General features: G+C 37.0%; 1 protein-coding gene and 1 pseudogene across 2 annotated transcripts; one reads left to right on the top strand and one right to left on the bottom strand.

Annotated features, from left to right (window-relative positions):
- Nucleotides 1-7,017: 7,017 nt before the first annotated feature.
- On the top strand, nucleotides 7,018-12,902 carry LOC110820268 (phosphatidylinositol 4-kinase gamma 5 pseudogene; annotated as a pseudogene). Its single transcript, XR_015818088.1, has 2 exons — nucleotides 7,018-7,218; nucleotides 10,452-12,902. The product of XR_015818088.1 is annotated as a phosphatidylinositol 4-kinase gamma 5 pseudogene (transcript).
- Nucleotides 12,903-14,795: 1,893 nt separating this feature from the next.
- Nucleotides 14,796-22,305, bottom strand: CRLK2 (Protein kinase superfamily protein). The gene is made up of 8 exons (XM_022049622.2): nucleotides 21,955-22,305; nucleotides 20,778-21,167; nucleotides 20,375-20,528; nucleotides 19,636-19,762; nucleotides 16,151-16,236; nucleotides 15,996-16,067; nucleotides 15,367-15,570; nucleotides 14,796-15,259 (listed from the first exon to the last, which is right to left on the bottom strand). Exons 2-8 carry the CDS (start codon nucleotides 21,101-21,103, stop codon nucleotides 14,957-14,959), a joined length of 1,272 nt encoding a protein of 423 aa, XP_021905314.1. The 5' UTR covers nucleotides 21,104-21,167; nucleotides 21,955-22,305; the 3' UTR covers nucleotides 14,796-14,956.
- Nucleotides 22,306-23,396: the final 1,091 nt, after the last annotated feature.

Raw genomic sequence — 23,396 nt, 5'->3', positions numbered from 1 at the left:
CTACTGCTGAGGGTGAAACACTATTAGGGGAAGTTGTCTACAGGGCTTGTGCCGTGGAGATAGCAAATAGGAAACTGAGTGTAGACCTAATAGGGTTAGACACAAGGAATTTTGATGTAATTTTAGGGATAGATTGCCTAGCGGCGTATCACACCACCATAGATTGCTTTAACAAGAAGATTGTATTCAATCCTCCTAATGAGGAGCCATTTACAAATTAATAAAATCATTTGATACTTATTCCTTGATGGCAAGTTTCCTTAATTTTTAAGTACTTTAACCTTGCTATTTTCTCTAACTAGGCAAGCTCAAGAAGGAAATTTGTATCCAAGAGATTCCAGTAGTCCAAGACTTTTCAGATGTGTTTCCGGACGAACTGCTCGGACTACTAGTGGACAGGGAAGTTGAGTTCACTATAGATCTACAACCAGACACCCAGCCCATTCCGGTTGCTCCTTACCGCATGAGCTGCGTTGAGATGGAAGAGTTGAGGAAACAGATCATTGAATTGCAAGACAGTGGTTTTATTAGACACAATGTGTCTCCTTAGGGTGCCGGAGTCGCGTTTGCCAGAAAGGGAGATGGAACATTGAGACTGTGTATTGATTACAGAGGATTGAACAAGGTCACAATCAAGAACAAATATCCCCTTCCCATAATTGATGACCTCTTCGATCAGCTACAGGGTGCGCAGGTCTTCTCCAAAATAGACCTGCGATCAGGTTACAATCAGGTGAAAATAAGAACAGAAGACATCCCTAAGACGGCCTTTCGAACCAGGTACGGACATTATGAGTTCCTGATCATGCCATTTGGGCTAACTAACGCCCCGACAATCTTTATGGATCTAATGAACAGGGTCTTCAGAGAGTTCTTGGATCAATTTGTTATCGTGTTCATCGATGACATTTTAGTCTACTCAAAAAGTAGAGAAGAACATGCTCACCATCTTGCCCAAGTTTTGCAGGTCCTCAGAAAAAAGAAGTTATATGCAAAGTTGAGTAAGTGTAGATTCTGGCTTGAGCAGACCGCCTTCCTAGGGCACATCATATCGAAGAAATGAGTATTAGTGAATCCTGAAAAGGTTGAAGCGGTACTTGGCTGGGAGAAGTTGACATCAGTTAAGGAGATCTGTAGCTTCCTGGAGATGGCAAGTTATTATCGCAGGTTCGTCGAAGGATTCTCTAGTCTAGCGGCTCCCCTAACCCGGTTCACAAAGAAAAATTCCAAGTTTGAGTGGAATGAGAACTGTGAGAGAATTTTTTCAGAATTAAATGAGCGACTGACCATTGCACCCGTACTGGCCTTACCGAGTGGATCGGGGGGATATACAGTTTATAGTGATGCCTCCTATCTAGGCCTGGGTTGTGTCCTGATGTAGCATGGGAAGGTCATAGCCTATGGGTCCAGACAGTTAAAGAATCATGAGAAAAATTACCCCACCCATGACTTGGAACTTGCCGCAATCATACACGCCTTGAAAACCTGGCACCATTATTTATACGGAGAGACCTTTCAGATCTATACCATCATAAGAGTCTGAAGCACATATTCACTCAAAAGGATCTCAACATGCATCAGAGAAGGTGGATGGAACTCCTTAAAGACTATGATTGTGATATCTTGTATAATCCGGGTAAGGGCAACGTGGTGGCAGATGCCCTCAGCAAGAAAAGTGCAGGTATCTTAGCCCACTTAATGGTTTTAGAACGCAAGCAAATTGGGGCCACACAACAGGTTCGGCTTCAGAACATGAAGTGAGTCGCATGTTTGGGCCGTCTGACCATCCAGCCCGAGTTAATACAGAGAATAAGGGAAGCCCAGTCAGTCGACCCCACCCTAGTAGCCCGTAAGAATGATGCAGAACAGAGAGCGAGCTCAGAATTCTGAGTCTCTGCTGATGGGTTACTCCGGTTCCAAGACAGGATGTGTGTCCCAGACAACAGTGAGTTAAAGAGAGACATCATGACAGAGTCCCACACCTCGAAGTTTGCCATGCATCCCGTAAGCACCAAAATGTACCAAAGCATGCGACCCCGGTTTTGGTGGAATAGAATGAAGAGAGACATAGCCGACTTTGTATCCAAATGTTTGGTATGTCAGCAGGTCAAGGTAGAGTATCAGTGCCCAAGTGGGCTACTTCAGCCTTTACCGATCCCAGAGTGGAAGTGGGAACACATCACTATGGACTTCGTAACGAGATTACCCAAGACACGTTCAGGACATGACGCCATCCAGGTAATTGTTGACCGGCTTACCAAATCTTCCCACTTCTTGGCCATCAGGATGACCGACCCCTTGAACAAGTTGGCAAGAATGTATATCCGAGAAATAGTCAGATTGCACGGAGTTCAGTGACAGTGGTATCCGACAGGGACCCCAGGTTCACTTATCGGTCTTGAAGTAGCTTTCAGCAAGCCATGGGAACAAAGTTGTCTCTCAGTACTACCTTCCATCCTTAGACTAATAGACAATAAGAAATGACAATTCTACACTTGAGGATATGCTCCGAGCTTGTGTCCTTGACTCTGGAGACCATTGGGACGACCATCTACCCCTGATAGAGTTTGCCTACAACAACAGCTACCAAGCGAGTATCGGCATGGCTCCGTATGAGGCGTTATATGGGCGCCCATGCAGATCACCGATTTGTTGGGAAGAAGTGGGCGATAGAAAATTATTCGGCCCGGAGTTGGTAGAGGAGACCACGTCTAAAATAGTTAAAATCAGAAAGAACATTTAGACGGCTCAGAGCAGGCAGAAGAGTTATGCGGACACCCGGAGGAGAGATCTAGCGTTTGAGAAAGGCGACCGGGTGTTCCTTAAGGTCACTCCTTTCAAGGGAATTAGTAGGTTCAACAGGAGGGAAAAATTGAACCCCCGATTTATTAGACCTTTTGAAATCTTAGACAGGATTGGTACTGCTGCCTACAGACTAGCACTGCCTCCAGAGCTCTTCAAGGTCCACAATGTGTTCCACGTGTCCATGCTACATAAGTACAACCCGGACCCCTCTCATATCTTGGCTCATGAACCGCTTCCACTCCGAGAGGACTTATCTTATGAGGAAGTACCAGGCTACCTAGGAGTTAGAATCAGACTTTAGAGCCAATATTCCCATTTGTTCGGTCAAGAGCAAGAAACAAATTTGGGGGGACCAAATTTCTTTAAGGGGTAGATAGTTGTAACACCCCAAAACTATTTTTATTTTTGTATTGGAAATTTTTTTGGATTTTATTTTATTTTAATAGTTAATTTATTTTGTAATAATTATATGTTTAATTTAATTTAATTTAATTTAATAGAAATAAAAATAATAATAATGATAAAATTAGGTAAAATTATTTTTGGGAATTAATTGAAAATGATTTTGGAAAAAATGGGTGAAAATTTAGATTCTGAGGGTGTTTTTGAAAAGAAAATCGAAAATCAGGGGTCAAAACGCAATTTACAAAAGATACGCCGCGTTAGCAGCCCCAGCCAACCAGGACACGCCGCGTGGCAGGAACGCTGACCTGGGAAGCCACACAGGACGGGGCCACGTGAGTGATCCACGTGTGCGTGATCGGACTGCTCAGATCCGTTTCCGCGAGCACGGACGGCCCAGATCGCATCGCGATGGATGGCCCAGATTAAATCGTGATGGATGGCTGAGATTAAAAGGGAAAGGTTATAAATAACCTCACCCACACCCAACCCCAAACCCTAGCCGCCAGTACCTCGCCGGAGAAGACGACCTAGTCACCGGTGGAGTCGGCCGCTGCCACACCAGAGGATTTTTTGACCGCCAAACGAGGTAAAATTTCTCCCATGGGCTCGTTTTTCGATACTGAATCCACCTGTGGCCAAATCGAAGCCAAATCACTGGCCAATCGGCTGGAAAATACCGCCGAAGTCCAACGGCGCCGCCGCGGCTTCTCTCGATTTTTGCCTCCGAGAGGCCCTTCCTGGTTCCTGTTTGATGTAATTTTTACACCACTGTGACCACCATCTTTTCTCTACAGGTTGACCGGAGCAAAACATCAAATCGCGACTCGCGCCGGAGAAGCCGCCGCACCCTAGAGCTCCACCACTTGTAAGTCTCGATTTTTCGTATTTTTTGGCCCACCGAGGGCCCTAGGGGTGCTTTATCGCAGGAATCAATGCGAGTTTGGCCGAATTCGGCCGAAAATGGTCGAAAACGGCCAGCCCGAGGCAAATCGCCGCTGTGCCGGAGTTTCTAAGAATGGCTGAGTAGGCCCTAGGTTTGATTTTGAGTTTTTTCGGGATATATATAGGTACCGGAAGTGCATTTCAGTTTCTGGAGAAAAATTCAGAGAATTTAGGGACAGCCCGTAGGCGCAGTGAGAACCCGATTTCAGACTCCGAAACAAGTAAGGATTTCTCACCCTATTTCCTATCACGGTAGTAAAGCTCAATAAATAATAAAACGGCATTTCATGAAGTACATGTGTATAATTAATTAAGGTTACTAATGGAGCCCGAATCTGATGTATTTTTCGGTCAGTTGTTGTTTGATCTATTTTACAGTTTTAAATGCAGTATGGTATTTGATGTGTTTATTCTAGGGTTTCGTATGCATGAATCATAGTTTCGTTTATTATGGTTTGAATTATTGTGAACCCATTGTTGTCTTGTTTGGTGTTCATTACTGATTTACATGTTTATGTTTGATTGGATAATTGAGACCAAGAAAAATAGAAAAAGGTATGTGAATTGATAAATAGATAATGTCGACAGCCCAACTAGATATTCTGAGAGATGGTGGACGGCCCGGGTTCGTAGAGAACCCTACTAGGAACGTGGTCTCTCATATCGGACGGAGTATGGAGACCTTATGTGTTTTGGCGCCCATACCGGACGGGGTATGGGGACGGGCCGTTTTACCCTCATACCGGACGGGGTATTGAGGTTTATGTTTTTTTTGGCGCCCATACCGGACGGGGTATGGGAACGGCCCTGGAATCAAGTTATCAATGTGAATGGTTCACGTGTAGCGGGGACCCCCTATGGATCCTCATGGATACTAGTAGGCTGATAAAAGAGAAAAATTATTGTCTGATGATTGAAAAACGAGAGCATGACATGTGTTATGTTATAGAGTCTGCATGATTTTATGATGTTTATGATATTATTGTGTTTCATAAATTGTCTTCATGAATCTCACCGAGGTAAGTGGACAACAAAGGTTTTTATTATTGATAAATGAGTTTGTTATAAATTATACTCCATTAGTCATTTTTGTTTTCTACCAACCTTTACTCCTATGGCAGTAAGATAGTATGATATCTTTACTGGGTTAGTGTAACTCATTTCTTACTTAATCATTTCATATCATGAGGACTTGGTTCCCGAATCTGTTCCGCAGGAAGACGACAAGTAGATGACTAAGGACTTCATAGATTTATTTATAGCATTCATTACTAGTATTTATTTTAGTTGGTTTATTCTTTCATACGTTTAATACGTTTCGGTTATTGTGTAAGGGATATTAATCAAAATTTTTATTTCACTTCCGAACTTAGAACTTTTTAATACATACATTTTATTTTTATTTCCGGGGTCGTTACAAGAATAATTAGAATAAGTGTCTCACACATTTTGGTAATATTCAGTTCACGTATTTAAAATCTAAATGTAAATTGGTTAATTTTGCTTGAGAAAAATAAAAAAAGAAAAAGGATAAAAACTTGTTACGTAAATATGTAATAAATGGTTTTCTTTATAATAAATGAATTTACATAAATTAAGAGCTCTATTGGTTATTTTTCTGATTTTTACCAATCTTCAGTTTTCCGTATCTATGATTAGTGTGATATTCTTACTGGGTTAGTGTAACTCACTCATTCATTAATTATTTCAAATCAATAGGAATAAGATCCAGATTCCGATCAACCATAGGGTTGTGAATAATTCACCATCTGGCCTCCCTTCAAATGCTAGTGAAGGTCATCCTAGGATTGCTTAGTTATTTATTTTTCATTTATTTTTTTAATTTCAGTTTGTTCTTTTAGAAAAAATATTCTCGTAATTCTATTGGACATTCTAAATTATTGTATAAGGAATGTAAATCCTAACTCTATTATTTTGTTTCTACATTTAATTTATGACTTTATTTCCATTTAAGTTCTGAGCCTTTACAATACTCATATAAATTAAAGATATTAAATCTATAATAAAAGTGTATCTAAATTTATAGTGCAAAAAATCTGCACATCATGCGATAAAAATAATAATTTTACATACTCCAAGAACACTATATTTGAAAACTGATTTAAAATTTTTGTCAATTTTATTTGCAAATCCACAATTAGTTTAACTAAAAAATATTAAAGCCTGCATTAACATTGATAAAAATTTAACAGCTATTGAATTAAAAAAATATTTATTTTTAATTTTTTAATTAATATTCAGTTTTTGATGTTTTACATTTGTCTCAATGGCCATTTTTTAAAAAGTATTTAAGATAAAATTTTAAAATAATTAGATTATATTTAAATACTTTAAAAATAACTCAAAAAAATTATTTAACTAATTAATTAAATTAACCTACTAGCAATAAATTTAATATTATTAAATAATTAAATTTATTTTCTTGAATTATATTAAATATAATTTAATTATTTTAATAAGAAAAAATTAACCATCTAAAACAAATGAACAACTTTATTGATCAAATTATAAAAAAGCACTAAAATATAAGATTAATCTCAATATTTGTACTATTTTTTATTTACATTTTTTAATTTTGGTTCCTGAACGGCTGGACTTGAGGGCTTCCGGTTTCCGGATCTTTCTATCCAGGATGATGAAAAGACTACAATGCCCTTCATAAAAAAATAATTTACCTAACATATCCATTAAACAGAACCTTAGATCAGATCACGTCATCACAGATCACACAACAGGTGGGCTCCACAGCTGATGTGGCCTAATCAAATAGGCCACGTTTTACTGCCCTTTCCGTTAACTGAAAAAATAGTTTTTTTTACTATTTTTATTTTTATTTATCCGTCAAATCCCTCCGCTTCGCTTGAAAAGAAGTTAGAAGATCTCATAAAGCGGGAGGGAGAGCGAGTGCGCGAGAGAGAAGAGAGACAGAGAAATCGGATCATAGCCGTTGATCTGGTTTTGGCACGTCGAATCTCAGCCATCCGTATCATCATCAACGGCGTGTTGCTCCCTTCGCGGCTGATGCCGTTCTATTCTTGATCTCCGGTGAGTTTTCTGATCAATTTGGCATCTGAATCCGCGTTGCTTTGCTTATTTTCTGCTTGCTTCCTGGATGAAATTGGAAATTTAAAAAAAGAAAAGGAAGAAAGGAATTTGAATCGATTGAATTTGATCGTGTAAAACGGTTATAGACGTCTTCTGTTTTGATCTGATCTTATTGTTTAATAGTGAGTTAATGTCTACAGAGGTCGGATAATGATTGAATTGCAATAAGTTCGTCGGAGAAGATAACCAATTCTTGCGATTTTTCTGTTTGTTTTTCTTTCCTTTGGTTGCTTTTGCTGTTCCTGTCGACGTCGCTGTTTTTTGATAATGATGATGATCTGCCGGTTTTCAGAGTATGGAGGGGCAAAGAGTGCGAGGAGAATTCATTTGAACTGTGCCTGACCAATGTGGTTTTGTTAATTTGTGAGAAGAAACTAACCGATAATGCGAGAATCTAATCTGAAATTGAATATTATATACATACATGCATATATTATGTGTTTGTGTGTCTATATATATATATATAAAACATACACCCATATGCGCGCGCGCGCGCGCATGGGTATATTTATATGCATATTATGCTAATCTTGGACGCTATATCCAAGTTCGTTGGTGATTCATCTGAAAATTTCTTTTTGAAGACCAAAAAGTTCTTCTGAGAGACTGATGAACCTTTATTTTTTACTATTTTTTATATGCTGCAATTGTTTTATCAGATGATTTTTTTTCTTAGTCCTCATTAAGAGATAAGGTAATCTATTTTTTCACTGAGATATATCCTTGATGTTTTTATTTATTAACGTAAGCAACTGGATTTAGCAGTCTACTACTGTGCATTTGTTGCCTTTTTAATGGGGAGATTATGAGTTTAACCCTTCAAACAATGAAGGATACCTCATTCTGAAGCCTGCATCCGCCCCTTCGTGACAATGAAAAGTAGCAAACCAATTTTACGAGCTATTCTCTCTCTACAGGAAAACTAATTTGCGTGTAAATATTTCTAATTTGTTCCCAAATTCATTCATAAGAAAACAAAAATTTAGATCAGACAGGTGCCTGTATTAAAGTAAAAGATAAATTTAATAATAGTTGGTAAATTTATAAATCTTCTACAAGTGCTTCTTGTATAGAAGTTTTCTCTAATTTAATTGAAGCTTGCTTTATATTACTTTTACGCAACGAGTTGTTAGGAACCTTGCTCACTTGTTCTTCACTGTAACATACTAGAGAAAGAAAAGAAGAAAAGGAGAGTAGAGAGGGAAAGAGATAGTAGAGTGAGAAAGAGAGAGAGGGAGATTTGAATTAGTAGTTTGAATTTGATATTTTTCTGATTATTCATTTCTCCCCCAATTAACTATATATTTATGGTAATCAGGAGGTGCACCCCTCAGTTCCAACAGAAAACTAGCAAGAAACAATGCTGAAACCAATTTAACTGCAATACAAAATTTCTCTCTTCCACTTATACTTATTTTACCATTTTATCTTCTTCCTTCGGGACATTGTCAGCAGCTTCCTTAGAATACTCTCTCCTTGAATGGAAACCTTGTCCTCAAGGTCGTGAGTTGGAAATTGCTAACTGATATACTCATAGTCTTTCCAAGTGTAATTGTCCCATACAATCCCAGCCTAGAGAACAAGGACCTGTTCCACTTCTTGACTATTACGAAGAATGGCCCTATGTTGCAAAATACTCTCGGGTTGGAAACTGAGTATGGCATCCCAGCTGCTTGTTGGTAGCTTGTCCACCCTAACTTTGCTGCAAGCAGTGTACTTTTTCAACAGGGACACATGGAAGACTGGATGGATATGCAAGGAGGGTGGTAGTTTGAGCTGGTCCACCACTGGTCCCACTCCCTGCATGACTTTAAAAGAACCATAGAATCTTGGAGTGAGTTTGTAATTATCTCCCAACCTCACAAATCCTTGCCTGAAAGATTATAGCACAAGGTCGAGTTCCTCAAAACTCCTCTAATTGTGATGGGTTTCTGCATATTGCTTGGTACAAGACTTTGCTTGTAGCAAATGCTGTTTAATTACCCAAACTTCACATCTTTCTGTTATAAATTCTTCGATCAATTGTGAGAGTGAGTGTGGATCTACAATATCCAAGAAGTTTGGGGGGGGGGGGGGGGGTGGGTTGGGGTGGAAGCAACACAAGGAGCTCCTCAAGTATTGGCTGGACAAAGAAATAATTTGTGTAACTGTTTAATATTTTATAGAGCCATGCTGGAGTTGTATTGGTTACAGTGGACAGGACCTCTGGTTCTATCAACTGCCCATGGTTCTCTCAAAGGGATATTTTCTACTAATTGGTTGACCGCTATTCGTACTAGATAGTATAGTTCAATCCCAACAATTAAATGATTCCCTTATGTTAAATCATGGACGACACCTGTTGATCCAGAGGCTCCTTTGGTGTGTTGGTTGACCGCTATTCATACTAGATAGTATAGTTCAATCCCAACAATTAAATGATTCCCTTATGTTAAATCATGGATGACACCTGTTGATTCAGAGGGTACCTAAGGCTCCTTTGGTCTGTTTAATAATAAATTGGATACCCTCCAAATAATTGCAATGGTCTTCCCTTTGAATGCTACAGAAACATAGGTTTTGCCGGAATCGAGCTGTTCTTGTACGAACTTGTTAGGAATCTTGCTCGTTGGTTCTTGACTGTAACATATTAGAGAACGAAAAGAAGAGGGGGAGAAGAGAGTAGAGAGGAAAAGAGATCATCGAGAAAGAGAGGGAGATCCGAAGAGATAGTCGAGGAAGAGAGGGAGACTTGAATTAGGAGTCTGAATTTGATTTAGATAATTCATTTCCCTCCAATGAGCTATATATATATATATATGCTTATCAGGAGGCCAGCCCCTTGGTTACAACAGAAAAATAACAAAAAACAATGCTGAAATCAACTTAACTGCAATACAAAATTTCTCGCTTCTACTTACACCTTGTTTACCGTTTTACCTTTGTTCCTTTGGCACACCTTCAACGACTTCCTTACATGAGTTTGAAAAATTCTGGAGGGAGCATCTTTGTAGTATTCCTAGGTGTAATTTTGCTTTTGGAACTGGTGTCTGATTTTTTGACCTTGTTATCATGTTGCTAACAATTGCAATTTTCACTTTGAGAATATCATGTAGCTAAATCTTATTTTATTTTTCCTTCTTTTATATTAATAATCATTTGATCTTTTTATGATTCTTTTGACTTTCTTGCAGCCAGCACTCTCAGGTTGCTTCTCCAATGTAGCAGCTTCACCATGTTTTATAATTTGTCTTTCCTCCTATCGCTGTCTAATATGAGGTCTATGGTTGTAAACTGACTCCCACTGGGTTGATTATGATTATATATGACAAGAACTTTTCTCTCCAATTGTTGCCGGCATTTGAGTTTGGCGCCTGCTTGAGAGAGAGACTCTCTGCCGCCGCCTTCTCAGCTGCTGGCATTGGGATATTCCAATTTTCTTCTTCCTTTCACATCTCCTAAGCTGGACAGCCCTGTATACAGCAAGATGGCTGTTGCAGCCTTTAAAAGACCTGTTACTGGCGAGTACAGTGGGAATAAGAGTATGGAAAGAAAACCTTCTTCAAGGAGGCGTGTATTTGTGCAGACTGAAACTGGTTGTGTTTTGGGTGTAGAATTAGACGGGAGTGACAATGCTCACACGGTGAAGAGGAAATTGCAGCTGGCCCTAAATGTTCCAATAGAGGAAAGGTCATTGGTTTATGGGGATATGGTGCTTAAGAATGATCTCACTGCTGTCAGAAATTGTTCTCCTCTTCTTCTCACCCGGAATTTGATGCACAGAAGCTCATCGACACCATGTCTCTCACCAACTGTTAAGGATCTTCAGCAGAAAGATTTCAGTAATCCAATTGAGATATTAGGATGCTCAAATCAGTTGTCCTCTGCAGAACAGGTAGTGAAGGATATTGGGCAGGCAATGGAGATTGGTGTTGATCCAATTCCCGTCCGCAGTGGGCTTGGAGGGGCATACTACTTTCGAAATTGTGATGGGGAGAACTGTGCGATTGTAAAACCAACAGATGAGGAACCTTATGCTCCAAACAATCCAAAAGGCTTTGTTGGCAAAGCTCTTGGACAACCTGGCCTGAAACGTTCCGTACGGGTTGGGGAGACGGGCTTTAGGGAAGTGGCAGCTTTTCTCCTTGACCATGGTCATTTTGCAAATGTGCCCCCTACAGCCCTTGTAAAGGTCACGCACTCTATTTTCAACATTAATGTTGGGGTGAATGCAGGTAAGCATCAAGAAAGAAAGGAGATTAGTAAGATTGCTTCATTGCAACAGTTTATCCCTCATGATTTTGATGCCAGCGACCATGGGACTTCAAGCTTTCCAGTTGCTGCTGTACATAGGATAGGGATTTTAGACATACGGATTCTGAACACAGACAGACATGCAGGAAACCTTCTTGTCAGGAAAACTGATGGCACTGGGGGCTTTGGTCAGGTGGAGCTTATTCCAATTGATCATGGTCTTTGCCTTCCAGAAAATTTAGAGGACCCATATTTTGAGTGGATCCACTGGCCGCAAGCATCTATACCTTTTTCAGAGGATGAACTCGAGTATATAAAGAGTCTTGATCCATTTAGAGACTCTGAAATGCTTAGGATGGAACTACCTATGATTCGAGACGCGTGCCTCAGGGTCTTGGTTCTTTGCACAATCTTCCTCAAGGAAGCAGCTGCTTTTGGTCTCTGTCTTGCTGAGATCGGTGAAATGATGAGCAGGGAGTTTCAAGGTGATGAGGAAGAGCCCAGTGAACTTGAGCTCATATGCCTTCAGGCAAAGAGGCTGCTAAGGGAAATTCCTTTTACCGTGGAAGTAGAAGACAATGAGAAGTGTCAGTTTAACATTGACTATGAGGAAGAGGAATTTTGCATGGAAGAGGTTGCTTATTGTAAAGGTAGAACCACTCAAAATACACTTTTTAAGCTGGATGAAAATCCAGAGCAGGAGGCAGAAGATGAGGGTGATGTGATATGTTCAAGGGTTGATGATTATGCAGGCTTGGGAAGGTCTCGGACTCCAACTGTTTCAAAGCTGTCCATGACAATGAAAAACATCAGCATTGGTGAAAGGAGTTGGCGCCATGAGGGTGCAATTCTTAAAAGTGGCTACTTGGCAGGTACATCATCCGGGAACAGGACTGTGAACGAGCAGCAGCCTGGAAGTAGTAGTTTTGTAAAGCTAGGAGATATGGATGAAGAGGAATGGGTGCAATACTTAGATGTTTTTAAGAAATTGCTATCCCCATCCTTTGCCAAGCGTAAATCTGGGGGTGTGGCTCAGAGACAGAGGCAGAGACTTGGAACTTCATGTGACTTCTGAAAAGTTAGTAATATTAGACAGATACTGGAAAAGACTCAGTAAGTTCTGGGTTTGTGAAAACCAGAAAATATAGTTGACTTTAATATCTGGTATGTCCTAGAAGATGGGACTTTGTTGATGGTAACTACTCTTAGACATTGTAGTTATTAGTATTTTCAAATGATGAAAACTCAGGTCATCAACTGTTGGAGTTGGAAGAATGGTACTGTTTCTTCATCTCCGTTTTCTTTTTTTTTTTAATTTTTTGTTTTGATTATCCCATGTTTAATGTTCGAGTATGCTTAATATAATAAGAAGGGGAATGAAGTATTATACATGATGTTTTTCTTTTTTAATTTCTGAATAGATCCTTATAAACTCTCATCTGTAATTTTACCAAGAATGCTATATTATATTAAAGTTTGTGGCAAGATTGTAACATTGTACAGTTTTCTGCTTGCTTGTTTGTAATACCTACTAAGGTTTATGGTCTCATTTTTAATATATATTATATATGTCTTCTTCCTGCTGGCTTGTTTGTGGCACTACTCTTGAAGCTTTCAGTATAGAAATCAACATTTAGTTGTAAAAAGCTGCTCTGGCAGCTTATTTTCTCCCATTTGATCCTCCAAATTTCTGCATGGAGATATAATAGGTTATTTCTAATCTCCCACTCTTCTGATTATCATTTTTCAATTGTAGTTCTTCTGCTTCATTTGTTCTCTTCTCTTTATTATGCTATCTAATTGTAATGCTATTTTTACTTTTGCGTGACAGCAGGAGAACACATCCTAGCTGGTGATAATAGAAGTCTTATTGAAATCGCGCCGGTGGAAACCTCTCTTCTCTCCACTTCTCTTTCTTTCACACAAAATATGCATGTCTATACACACTTGAATTATAAATATGTAAAAATAAAATCACATGCATGCACAAAAGACATACATGCATAATAAGCACAGTAGCAGAATGGGTTGCACGAACTGACATGAATATAGGACTGGTACTGTTCAATGAATTTAAACTATATATATGTGCTGAGCCTGACCACAGCATTTTGCATGGGTAAATGGAAGTAAATGAAGAAAAAGGAAGTGTGCTAAATCTTATAATCTCAGTAAAAACTTCCTACACGATTTGGAGGTTCAGAGTTTCGATATAGAGAACTGTCAAAAAGAAGAAAAAAGGAATTTCAACATAGTGGGAAAAGTGAGACTTTTGGGCGAGTGACAACTCTTATTCTGTCTTTAATTATAACTTCTGGCCGGGAAGGCGTATACACTTTTAAGGTTTCTCACTTTGCTTGATATTTTGCTAGTGCGTGTCCTTATCAATTCAGGTGCCAGTTATATCCTAGTCAATATCAGGAAGGTATGTATGTCTGATGGTATTTGGGTTTTCTTTTCATATTGTTTTTTAGCCTTGGGTAATTTACTTGTTTTTTGGGTACTTATGTGGCTTCAGCAATTAGATGACTCATGGCACGGTAAATCTTCAAGGTGTATGAGTGTAGGTCAGTTATATTAGATAACTTTTCATACTTGAAACATTGTTTAGATTACTTTTTTCCTATATTAAATTTTTGAGGTTACTTCATACCATATTTAATTTAAAAACTATAATTTGATCTTTATTTTGTTGTTATTGTTACATTCAGTAAAATTAAATTTTGTGATGTTGTTCCAAGTGTAAAGGACTGAATGAGCACAAAAGTGGCAAATCACATAGGAAGATCAACAGGTAGAATTGGGTAAGTTGACCGGCATCAGAGAAGAAAGCTTGAATTAGTTGGACTTTTCTTTTCTTCTTGTTTATGTTAATACGGAATGCTGGTTATATCATACAGTTTGACAAATACGCAAGAGAAAAAGACTCTCTAGACAAAGAGGGCCACTTACCCAATCACCCACATCTAATCATATCGTTATTTTCTATCTTCTACGAGGATTTATAGAACCATAAATGTAGTCTTCTATCTTCTTAATGAGTACTATTTTCTGAGTTTATATATATATATATATGTGTATATATATATGTAGTTTGTTTCAATTAAGTTTTTCTGTAAGAAATTAACGGGAGTGTTATGGGTGTTGCTTTCTTGGTATCCAAACAGAAAATATCTAAGAAATGATATTTTTAGCATGTCAGATTTCACCTTCAACCGGTATCTTGTCAGTCATCAGTTGTTGGAAACGGGATAAATTTTATATATAAAGTTATTAACTTCATGTGTGAGCAATTTGTCAATGGAAAGTTCATAATTTGCTGAGGTTTGATTGCATCCGGATAAGTGACCTCTTTGTCTAGTCTTTTTCTCTCGTATATTTGTCAAACTATTTGATATAACTGGTATTCAATATTAACATAAAGAAGAAGAAAAGAAAAGTCTCACTAGTTCAAGCTTTCCTCTTTGATAACAGTCAACTTACTCAATTCTACCTGTTGGTCTTCTATAAGACTTGCTACTCTTGAAAATTCCCTTCCATTGAAGGACATTGTGTCTTCTTTTGCAAGGTGCCTCCGTTTGATTCTTAATATTGCCTGTGTAACTTCTCCAATTGTAGGTCTCTTTCTCGGTAACTTGTGTAAGCATATGCAACCAATTTTAGCTAGCTTCCTCACTTCCATAATATTGCATTCTCCAACAAGTTTCTTATCAAGTATCTCATCAACACCATCAGGACTCATTCCAGCCTAAGAATGAGAGAGAAAAAAATGACATAACGAAGCGTTTCGGGTTAGAGAGTTCCACTCCATGATGTACTAAAAAGATGACTATATTGCCATGAACATAGACTTACGAGGTTAACATATTCCATCAAGTTCTGATGGGGATGAATCGCAGTAATGAGTTCAAATATGATGACACCAAAACTGTAGATGTCGCTCTTCATTGTGAACTTATTTGTGGACATGTATGCCGGATCAATGTAGCCATATGTACCTTTTAGGCCAGAGTTTCGGCCATCAAACACCTCTTCCTTTGACAGTCCAAAATCAGCAACCTATTAAGAATCAGTCATCACACATTATTGTTAAGGTGATATCTTGCGAACAACATATAAAAAGAAAATTCAAATTTATATTGTTCAGCAAATTGGCATCACAATAAAATATCCAGTGACTTAGAGCATGCTTGTATTGGTTTATTTGTTAGGCAAATCTGCTTTAATCTGATTTTGAGCAATAAAAAAACAAGCTTCAGGATGTTTAACTGGAGCTCAAATGACCATGAATGTCACATGACTTATAGTGAGACCAATTTTTTTAATGACTATTACATTTAGTTTAAAGCTCTATGAACCTAAATGAAAAAGAGCAGCAAGATGTCTTGGGCTGTGTACTTAATCTACACTCTGGAGAAAATTCAGTTAATCCGGAATAAACAAATAAACAGGTCAAAAAAATAGTTTGCAGTGTCTTTTCTCACCTTAGCTCTCATAGAGTGGTCCAACAATATATTGGCAGACTTGAGATCACGATGTATGACAGGAGGAACTGCCTGTTTCAAGAATTGCTATAAGATGATGTTAAAGAAACAGAATATTTAATCAGGGAAAGAAGAGCCTATGTCTACGTGGGTACCCCTTCATGAAGATACTCAATTCCATGTGAAATATCAAGTGCAATTTGAAGTCTTTCTTCCCAACTTAAAACCCTTGCTTCGTCACCTGAGCACAGGAACACCAAACTGTGCTTGTTTAGTAATCAAACATCAGTAAGAGGAAGCAGAAACTTCTGTCAAGATATAAAAGAGATCGCTATCCTCGTCCTAAGCACCTCTAGACTTGGATTTAGATGCATGATATAAGGGATACAACTCATATTCTGGTTCAGCTTCAGAAAAGGAAGCATATGATTTACTATAATTTTATGCCTATGCATTCTCATAAGCCACTCTGCTCTGCCGAAGAAAAAGGGAAGAAAAAAAGAAACGTATATGTACTTTAAAGTTTTACCAATCACCACCTCTAGTTTCTATTGTGTGAGCAAATAAATTTACTGAACAAGCAAGAAAAGTAATGCTTGAACTTGCTAATTGAGAATGTCTTTGTCATCATGTCTGCTGGATTGTTGGGTATAAGAACCTTCTAAATTGCAACTGTATCAGAACTGATGATCTCACAAGCAAAGAGAAACCTGATATTTGTGTTTGGATCATTTATGATGCATCAAACTGATGATCTCACAAGTGAAACCTTATATTTGTGTTTGGATCATCATGATGCATCAGATTCTAGCAACGCATATGGCTCGTTCTGCTCACTCCCTCTGCTATGTGGACAGGTCCAGATTTACTAGTACTTCAATATTTTGAAATCAAAATATGTCTTAATAGTTCTTACTGACACTCCCTCCTACTTCATTCATTTTCTAAATGGTAACTTTCATTAAGATTTTATTCCTAACATTAAATCATGGTCAAAATGAACTTCTTCACTTATTAAACCTCATTTGACCATATCCCATACAATTTACCCTACCCAACTATTTGACCTTGTCCATCCCATTTGATCCCTTGCTGACATTGTTAAAAGGAAGAGGCAAAAATATAATATTTTTTTCTTATCATTACATTTGTCTTGTGTATTAACAAGTCATATTTGAGAAATGGACATATAGAATAATTATCTCAATTTAAACTACAAGATTGTAATTGCCATGAAAAAGTACAAGGTAAAGTAAATAAGTCTCTCCATACTCTTCAAGATAAGCGTGGACAACATATGAGACATATAATGGTGGTGTTTAAGCATTCAAACTACTAGATGTTTCAGGGAGGTAAAATTTCAATTGACTGGTAGACTCACCAAATAACATTTGGATTGAACAAAGATACTTGAAACTTTTTGCACATTTTTGGAGTATCCATGAGGTACAATAGGATTAGTTACTATAATTATTTGAGGATTACGGGTTAAACTCATATTTTTCAGTAATAGAAGAACTGTCATTAAACATCTGGAGTTGAAAACCAATCTTGTAGTGAGGACAGAATCAACAGATTGAAAAGTGGGTGCCTCAAGTTGACCTTGTATTGAACATCTGGAGAGCCCTCTTTTAGGTGAAAAAATATTGAGCAACCTCAAAATCCTTCTTGTAATGCCCTTCTTCTGGGTGGTTCTTCTTGTTTCTCCCCTTGCTCTCCAAATTTCAAGCGTCTACCATTGTGATAAGATCTCTCACATTATCAGAAGTTTAAAGGCCAGTTACTTGTGCAACTAGAAGGTGTGGGACAACCTTACCATTGTACATACCATCTTAGGAAGTATTTAGATACCGCTTCACAATATTGTAAAAGCTTTTAGAGAATTTCGCTAAACAGATAATAGTTGTGCTTTTCCCAGCATCCATGTGGTATTCAAAGTAGTTAAATAACTCTCGATCTGTCCATGATATTGAAGAGTATCAAGTTTTGAGTTCGACTCTACATCAGTCAATGAAGTGCTGTTTCTACGAGGAGGGAGGAGAACAAATATGATATTTACAAATACAGAAATAACGCATCAGAAGTCAGATGGAACTGATGAACTGATTAAAGGGTATAAGCCAGTCTGGATAAACTGGATTGGTCAAACCGGCTTGAGCCAATTAAGGCTAATAGGACCCAAGGGAGTCTACTTGCAAGTTTCTTGCATATGAGGCCCCCGCGATGATCTCTAGTAAAAAATATGGGTTGGTTTCTGGAAAAAGACTCTCAAACAATTGTAATTGCTAATCTCATATTGATGTTCATAGTCACAATTGGGAGTGCGGAAATCTGGAAATGCAGCAGCAGTGTGAGACTATAACTACAAGAGACTGGGGATGAGTGGTATAATTTCTACTGGTGTTTTCTGGTTGGGGCTCCAAGGACAGGGTGTTTGTAGCTGTTTGGCCTTGGTGGCAATAGTGATATACAGCTCTGCTTGATGGTTGTCATTGTTCTGAGGCAGTCAATGGTATTTGAATTTGCACTTGAAATCGATACCAATTAACATAGCACATATTGGGTTAGTTAAGTCTACTCGGGAATTAGGGGTTAAATCTGCATATCCCGTCATGATTTCTTAAGCATCATATCTAAGGTTCGATTGCATCATATAATCCTGACTGTATTACTCGATCAGAATTATATTATAGAAACACAATTTTACCACCGAATTAGCTAGTGTAACATACATTGTAGAAAAAGACACCCCAATAAGGCAGTTAATAGAATTTAAACCATAAACGAAATCCTAATACCGTTACAATCCTAACAGTATCTTTTGTTCTCAAACATCGTTCTGCTGTACGCTATTAAGAAAATACCGAATTTGAAAGAAATGCAATTCCGACCATAGCGGGGATTACGGTTAATTTGCCCATGTCATGGTCCAGAATCAAACCCAACCGCTACATCCAATGGCAGGAAAATCAAAGGAAAGCACAAGACATTTGAGGTTCCCTTGAGAATCTAAGGTGAGTTTTAATTGCAACACAATCATACACAGGAAGTCTACTGATAAATTTCTAAATATGGTGTTGAATAATAAGACTACCACTTAAGGGAAATTACAAGGGTATTTGTAACCTATAATGTAATAGGCAATAGGAATTAAAAATTAAATAGAAATTTAACTCATTAAAAACTCTTAACACAATTAGAAAGGAAAAAATTAATGCCACTAAAATTACAACGGCATAATCTGAGCTATTATGATCAGTATTGGATTTAAGAGATATATAATTCCCAATCATTGATAAAATTTAGTGTTCTTTTTTCCCCTTTTGTATCAAAACTCAATATGCATCAATCTATTAGCCACTTCTGCTCAATAATTGACATTTCATCCTGCATATAGACGATGCAGGTGAAGTAAACAAGTCTAAATTTAAAGTATGTTTAAATGGAAAAATTCATCAAATAGGGAAATACCATAAAATGGTTCTAAGCTCTTAAAGAACAATATCGTGAACCTGAAAACAAGTATAATATGCTTTACAGCTCAATCAGTAATAATATTCTTTGCAAACATTGGACATCTTCCAGTAAAGAGCTATAACAAGCAATAGACTTTAAATCTTAAAAGTTTTTCAGGACTTACTATATAGAAGATTTGCAAGGCTCCCATTACTCATGAACTCATAAATTAACATGTACTGTCCTTTATCCACACAATATCCAACTAAGTTCACTAGATTCCGATGATGCAGCCTTCCTAGGAGACTTACCTACAAAAGAACGGACAGGGTCAATAGTGGGAAGTCCATATTAAAAAGTTAGCAAAAGAAACCTCCAGTTCCTTTAGATCCAAGCAAGCAAATGAAGTGAGTTTCTCATATGGCAATAAGCTATCCTAATAATATTAAATGGGAGATAAAGAGAGAGATATCCTACTAATAAGTAACTTCGCAAATTTATCTAGGATCTAACAAACTCCTCCCCCCAACAATTCCAAATGGGGGCTGCCTAACTTACACTTACACAGCTACCCCCTCTCTTATACTTGTTTTCAATATACATATATACACACACACACACATATACAGATAAACAGATAGATAGATAGATAGATAGATAGATAGACAGACAGACAAATAGATAAATAGATAGATTAAGTTATCACTTGAACTTCTGTACAGATTACTTCATACCAAAAGAAATATACATAGATATACATATGCATATATACAGATAGACAAATAGATAGATAGATAGATAAATAGATAGATAGACAGATAGATAAATAGATAGATGAAGGTGGATGGATGGATTATATATACATAGATCATTATAACCTTCCTCTTCTACCATAAATGATAATATCAACAATTCACAATTACCTCTGTATGGAACTCTTTCTCCCCCTGATGTGAATTAGAAGCAAGCACTTTTACAGCAGCGACTCCTCCAGTAGGCATTGCTGCTTTGTATACGGGACCAAAAGACCCTTGTCCCACAATAGTTGTGAAGTTGTGAGTGGCTTTCTGTATATCTCTGAAAGGTATAATTCATAAGGTTACCGATACAAATACTTTACCTTAAACGGAAAAAGATTTCTCAGTTTCATGTAAATATATGGCAAGAAAGATAGAAAAACAAACTGTAAGACAAGGCCACAAGATTGAGATAATGAGCAATTTCAGTAGAATGGCACCCTGTGCTCATCATGAATTACTCATGCAAAAGATATCTTAAATGGTTTTAGAATATGCAAGGAACAGGAGAGTTCGTAATTTCACTCACTTGTAGGCATATCTAGGTATGCCCGAAGCAGAAGCAAACTGATCTTTACTATGATGGTTCCACCATGAATGCTGACCGTTTCTGTGTGGGTATTCTGCTCCCTGAATAGCTATGGAACTTGAGAGAGACGCACTAAAGTCAGTGCTTGTACCTAAGCCATTTGTGCGTATTGGAAGGTCTGTAAGACTTCGCTCATTTGAACACCGTTGAAGACGAGCAAGCTTTCTATACCACCTTATGCCAAAATACAGAAGCGCAGCTATCAAGATACCAAGGGCCACACCAACTGAGATACCAATAACAACCAAATCACCTCTATGAACCATTCTTAGGCTTCTTTTGAAATTTAGATAGTGTAAACATTTTGCAGGGCACAATGCTCCAGGCTCACTGTCATAAATGAGGGCACAAATGAATACTATAGTGAGTTAATTTTTTGTGAACTTCAAACGTCAGATATTTTATTTAGATAAACGAACTGACTCCTGTACTAATACCAGAAACAGCCACATGAACACATCTCAACATTCATTTGCATGATTCTGTAAGTTTTTAAATTCGTTATCATCCAAAGTGAAATTGATGTCATCACCAGTAGTCCATTTAATTGCTTGCTTGTTGTTTTTGCCTTATTTCTAACAGGTGTTCCTTGTCGAAAAAGGCTCAGATTTTGCATTCTCGACGTAGAAACTTAAAAGGTTTGATACATAGAAAAAACTTCGGTGCACAAAATATCTTCAAACAAAGATAAAAATTCATCCATTGGCACACAAATGAGATGTTTGCTAGCGCCTGTGTCAAAGGATATGCATTGAACCAACTAGAAAACAAAATCCAATCGAATTCATTTTCCTGTATTTTCCAAAATATCTCTTAACCATATTTACGCTCCCAAAACCCACATTCACATACTTATCAAAGTACCAAGACCCATTTCCTCATCGAACGCTCATCATCATATCATCATCAAATCAACTCCTTGATGAACACACAATCAGAAACATGAATCAACTCCAAAAGACTTAATACAAGAAACCAAACCCACCTAAACGAGAAGAAGAAGAAAACATCCACATAGCCAATAACCAGAAGAACATAAAGAGCATCAAGATTTTGTCATAAGCAGAAAAACAAGAAAAAGAAAAAAAACCCATGAACGGTATCAAAGAAATTCTACCTGGTTAACTGAAAGATCCTAACAAGAACCCAAGACGATCAGTGACAGTTTGTATGAAAAAAAAAATGCTTCCTTTACTTCTGATTGCGGATCAAGAATCAATAAAGCTGGTGAACCGATTGACAAAAAGAAACTGCAAGTGTGGGAATGGAGGAAGGGGTCGTCGTTGGAGGCTTTCTTAAAGCAAATTGGAAATAAAGAATGAAACCGTCGATTTTTCTTTGCTGGGTGATAATTATCGTAAGGGTAGCCCCACTGAAAAGAGCTTGTGAATCAAACAGAAGAGTACAGTAAAGGCGGTAAAACATTTGGTCTCATTGACTTCTCCGCCATTAAAATTTTCAGCCAGGAGCTTAATGTACTCTGCTTTGGCTTCTTTATATTAAATATTTCTGAATTTTTCACATTTTAGTATTCCGGATTTTGTTTAATTATTTGATTTGAAGTTATTAATTTTTAGGGTTTTACGATAATGTCAGATTTTTCATTTTAAATATGTTTCGCAAGCTTATATTTTATGTATTGAGAATAAGATAAACTTTTTAAAAATAATGACATCATATAAAATAATTAGTCTTTGTAAATTAATACAAAAAAATTATAAAGTTTTAATTTTTTTTTAAAAAAAATATTTAAGAAATTAATTAATCTAATTTTTGAAATGGTAATTAATCTTTTTTTTTTTAATTCAAAAACTCGTACTTTAAATATTAATTATGTAACACTCTATCAGCACTCGTACCATATTTTTAGATCTTAATTATTTTCTATTTGTTTTAGTATTATCGACAAATTGAGCTTACTATTCCCTTAAATAGCAAGTTTAAGACGTCCAAAAACAACAAAGCATATCAAATCATGTTTTAAAATTTTTAGACTTTATATCCTTATTCAAACTTAATATTTTAAGGTAAATTATTATTTTTAGTATTTAAACTACTACTAATTACATTGTAATCGAGTCTTAATATTTTTTATTCTAATTTATTTTATTAAAATTTCTGAAATTTTTATAAAAAAATTAAGAATCATAATAATATTAAATTTAATAAGAATAACTAAATTATTATTATTTTTAATTTCTGTAACGATGCGAGTACGCAAATTACTTTCCTATTTTGAGAAGAGAATTTTTTTTTTTTCTTAAAAGGGTTAAACTGGTTTCACCAACTTGGTATTTAAAATTAGAAATGGATAAATATCAATAATAAATAATATAAATAAACAATTAAATTAAAACACGTATATTAAAAAAGGCACCAACCACTCACTAAGGTTTCAAATATGTTAACCAGAAGAAGTCTCATCTAATTTTAAATTGGACTTGGTCATTGTCATCTAAAATTAAAACGGCGTCGTTTTATTGGAGCAGCTTTTTTGGGCCTGAGCTTTTGTGGGCCAGGCCGTATATGGACTCAAGATGAGTTGGGTTCGGGTTTTAA

The sequence above is a fragment of the Carica papaya genome, chromosome 1 (assembly GCF_054855325.1).
Source record: "Carica papaya isolate Zhongbai chromosome 1, ASM5485532v1, whole genome shotgun sequence".
Taxonomy (NCBI): domain Eukaryota; kingdom Viridiplantae; phylum Streptophyta; class Magnoliopsida; order Brassicales; family Caricaceae; genus Carica; species Carica papaya.
This window is presented reverse-complemented; position numbering and strand designations above follow the sequence as displayed.

What these genes read in the sequence shown, in the direction of transcription:
- CRLK2 (XM_022049622.2), bottom strand. Translation starts at nt 21,103, where the DNA reads ATGGTTCATAGAGGTGATTTGGTTGTTATTGGTATCTCAGTTGGTGTG. An exon ending in AGAAAGAGTTCCATACAGAG is followed by an intron (nt 19,763 to 20,374) that starts GTAATTGTGAAT and finishes GTTCTTTTGTAG; the next exon opens with GTAAGTCTCCTAGGAAGGCT. An exon ending in TGATGGAATATGTTAACCTC is followed by an intron (nt 15,260 to 15,366) that starts GTAAGTCTATGT and finishes TCTCATTCTTAG; the next exon opens with GCTGGAATGAGTCCTGATGG.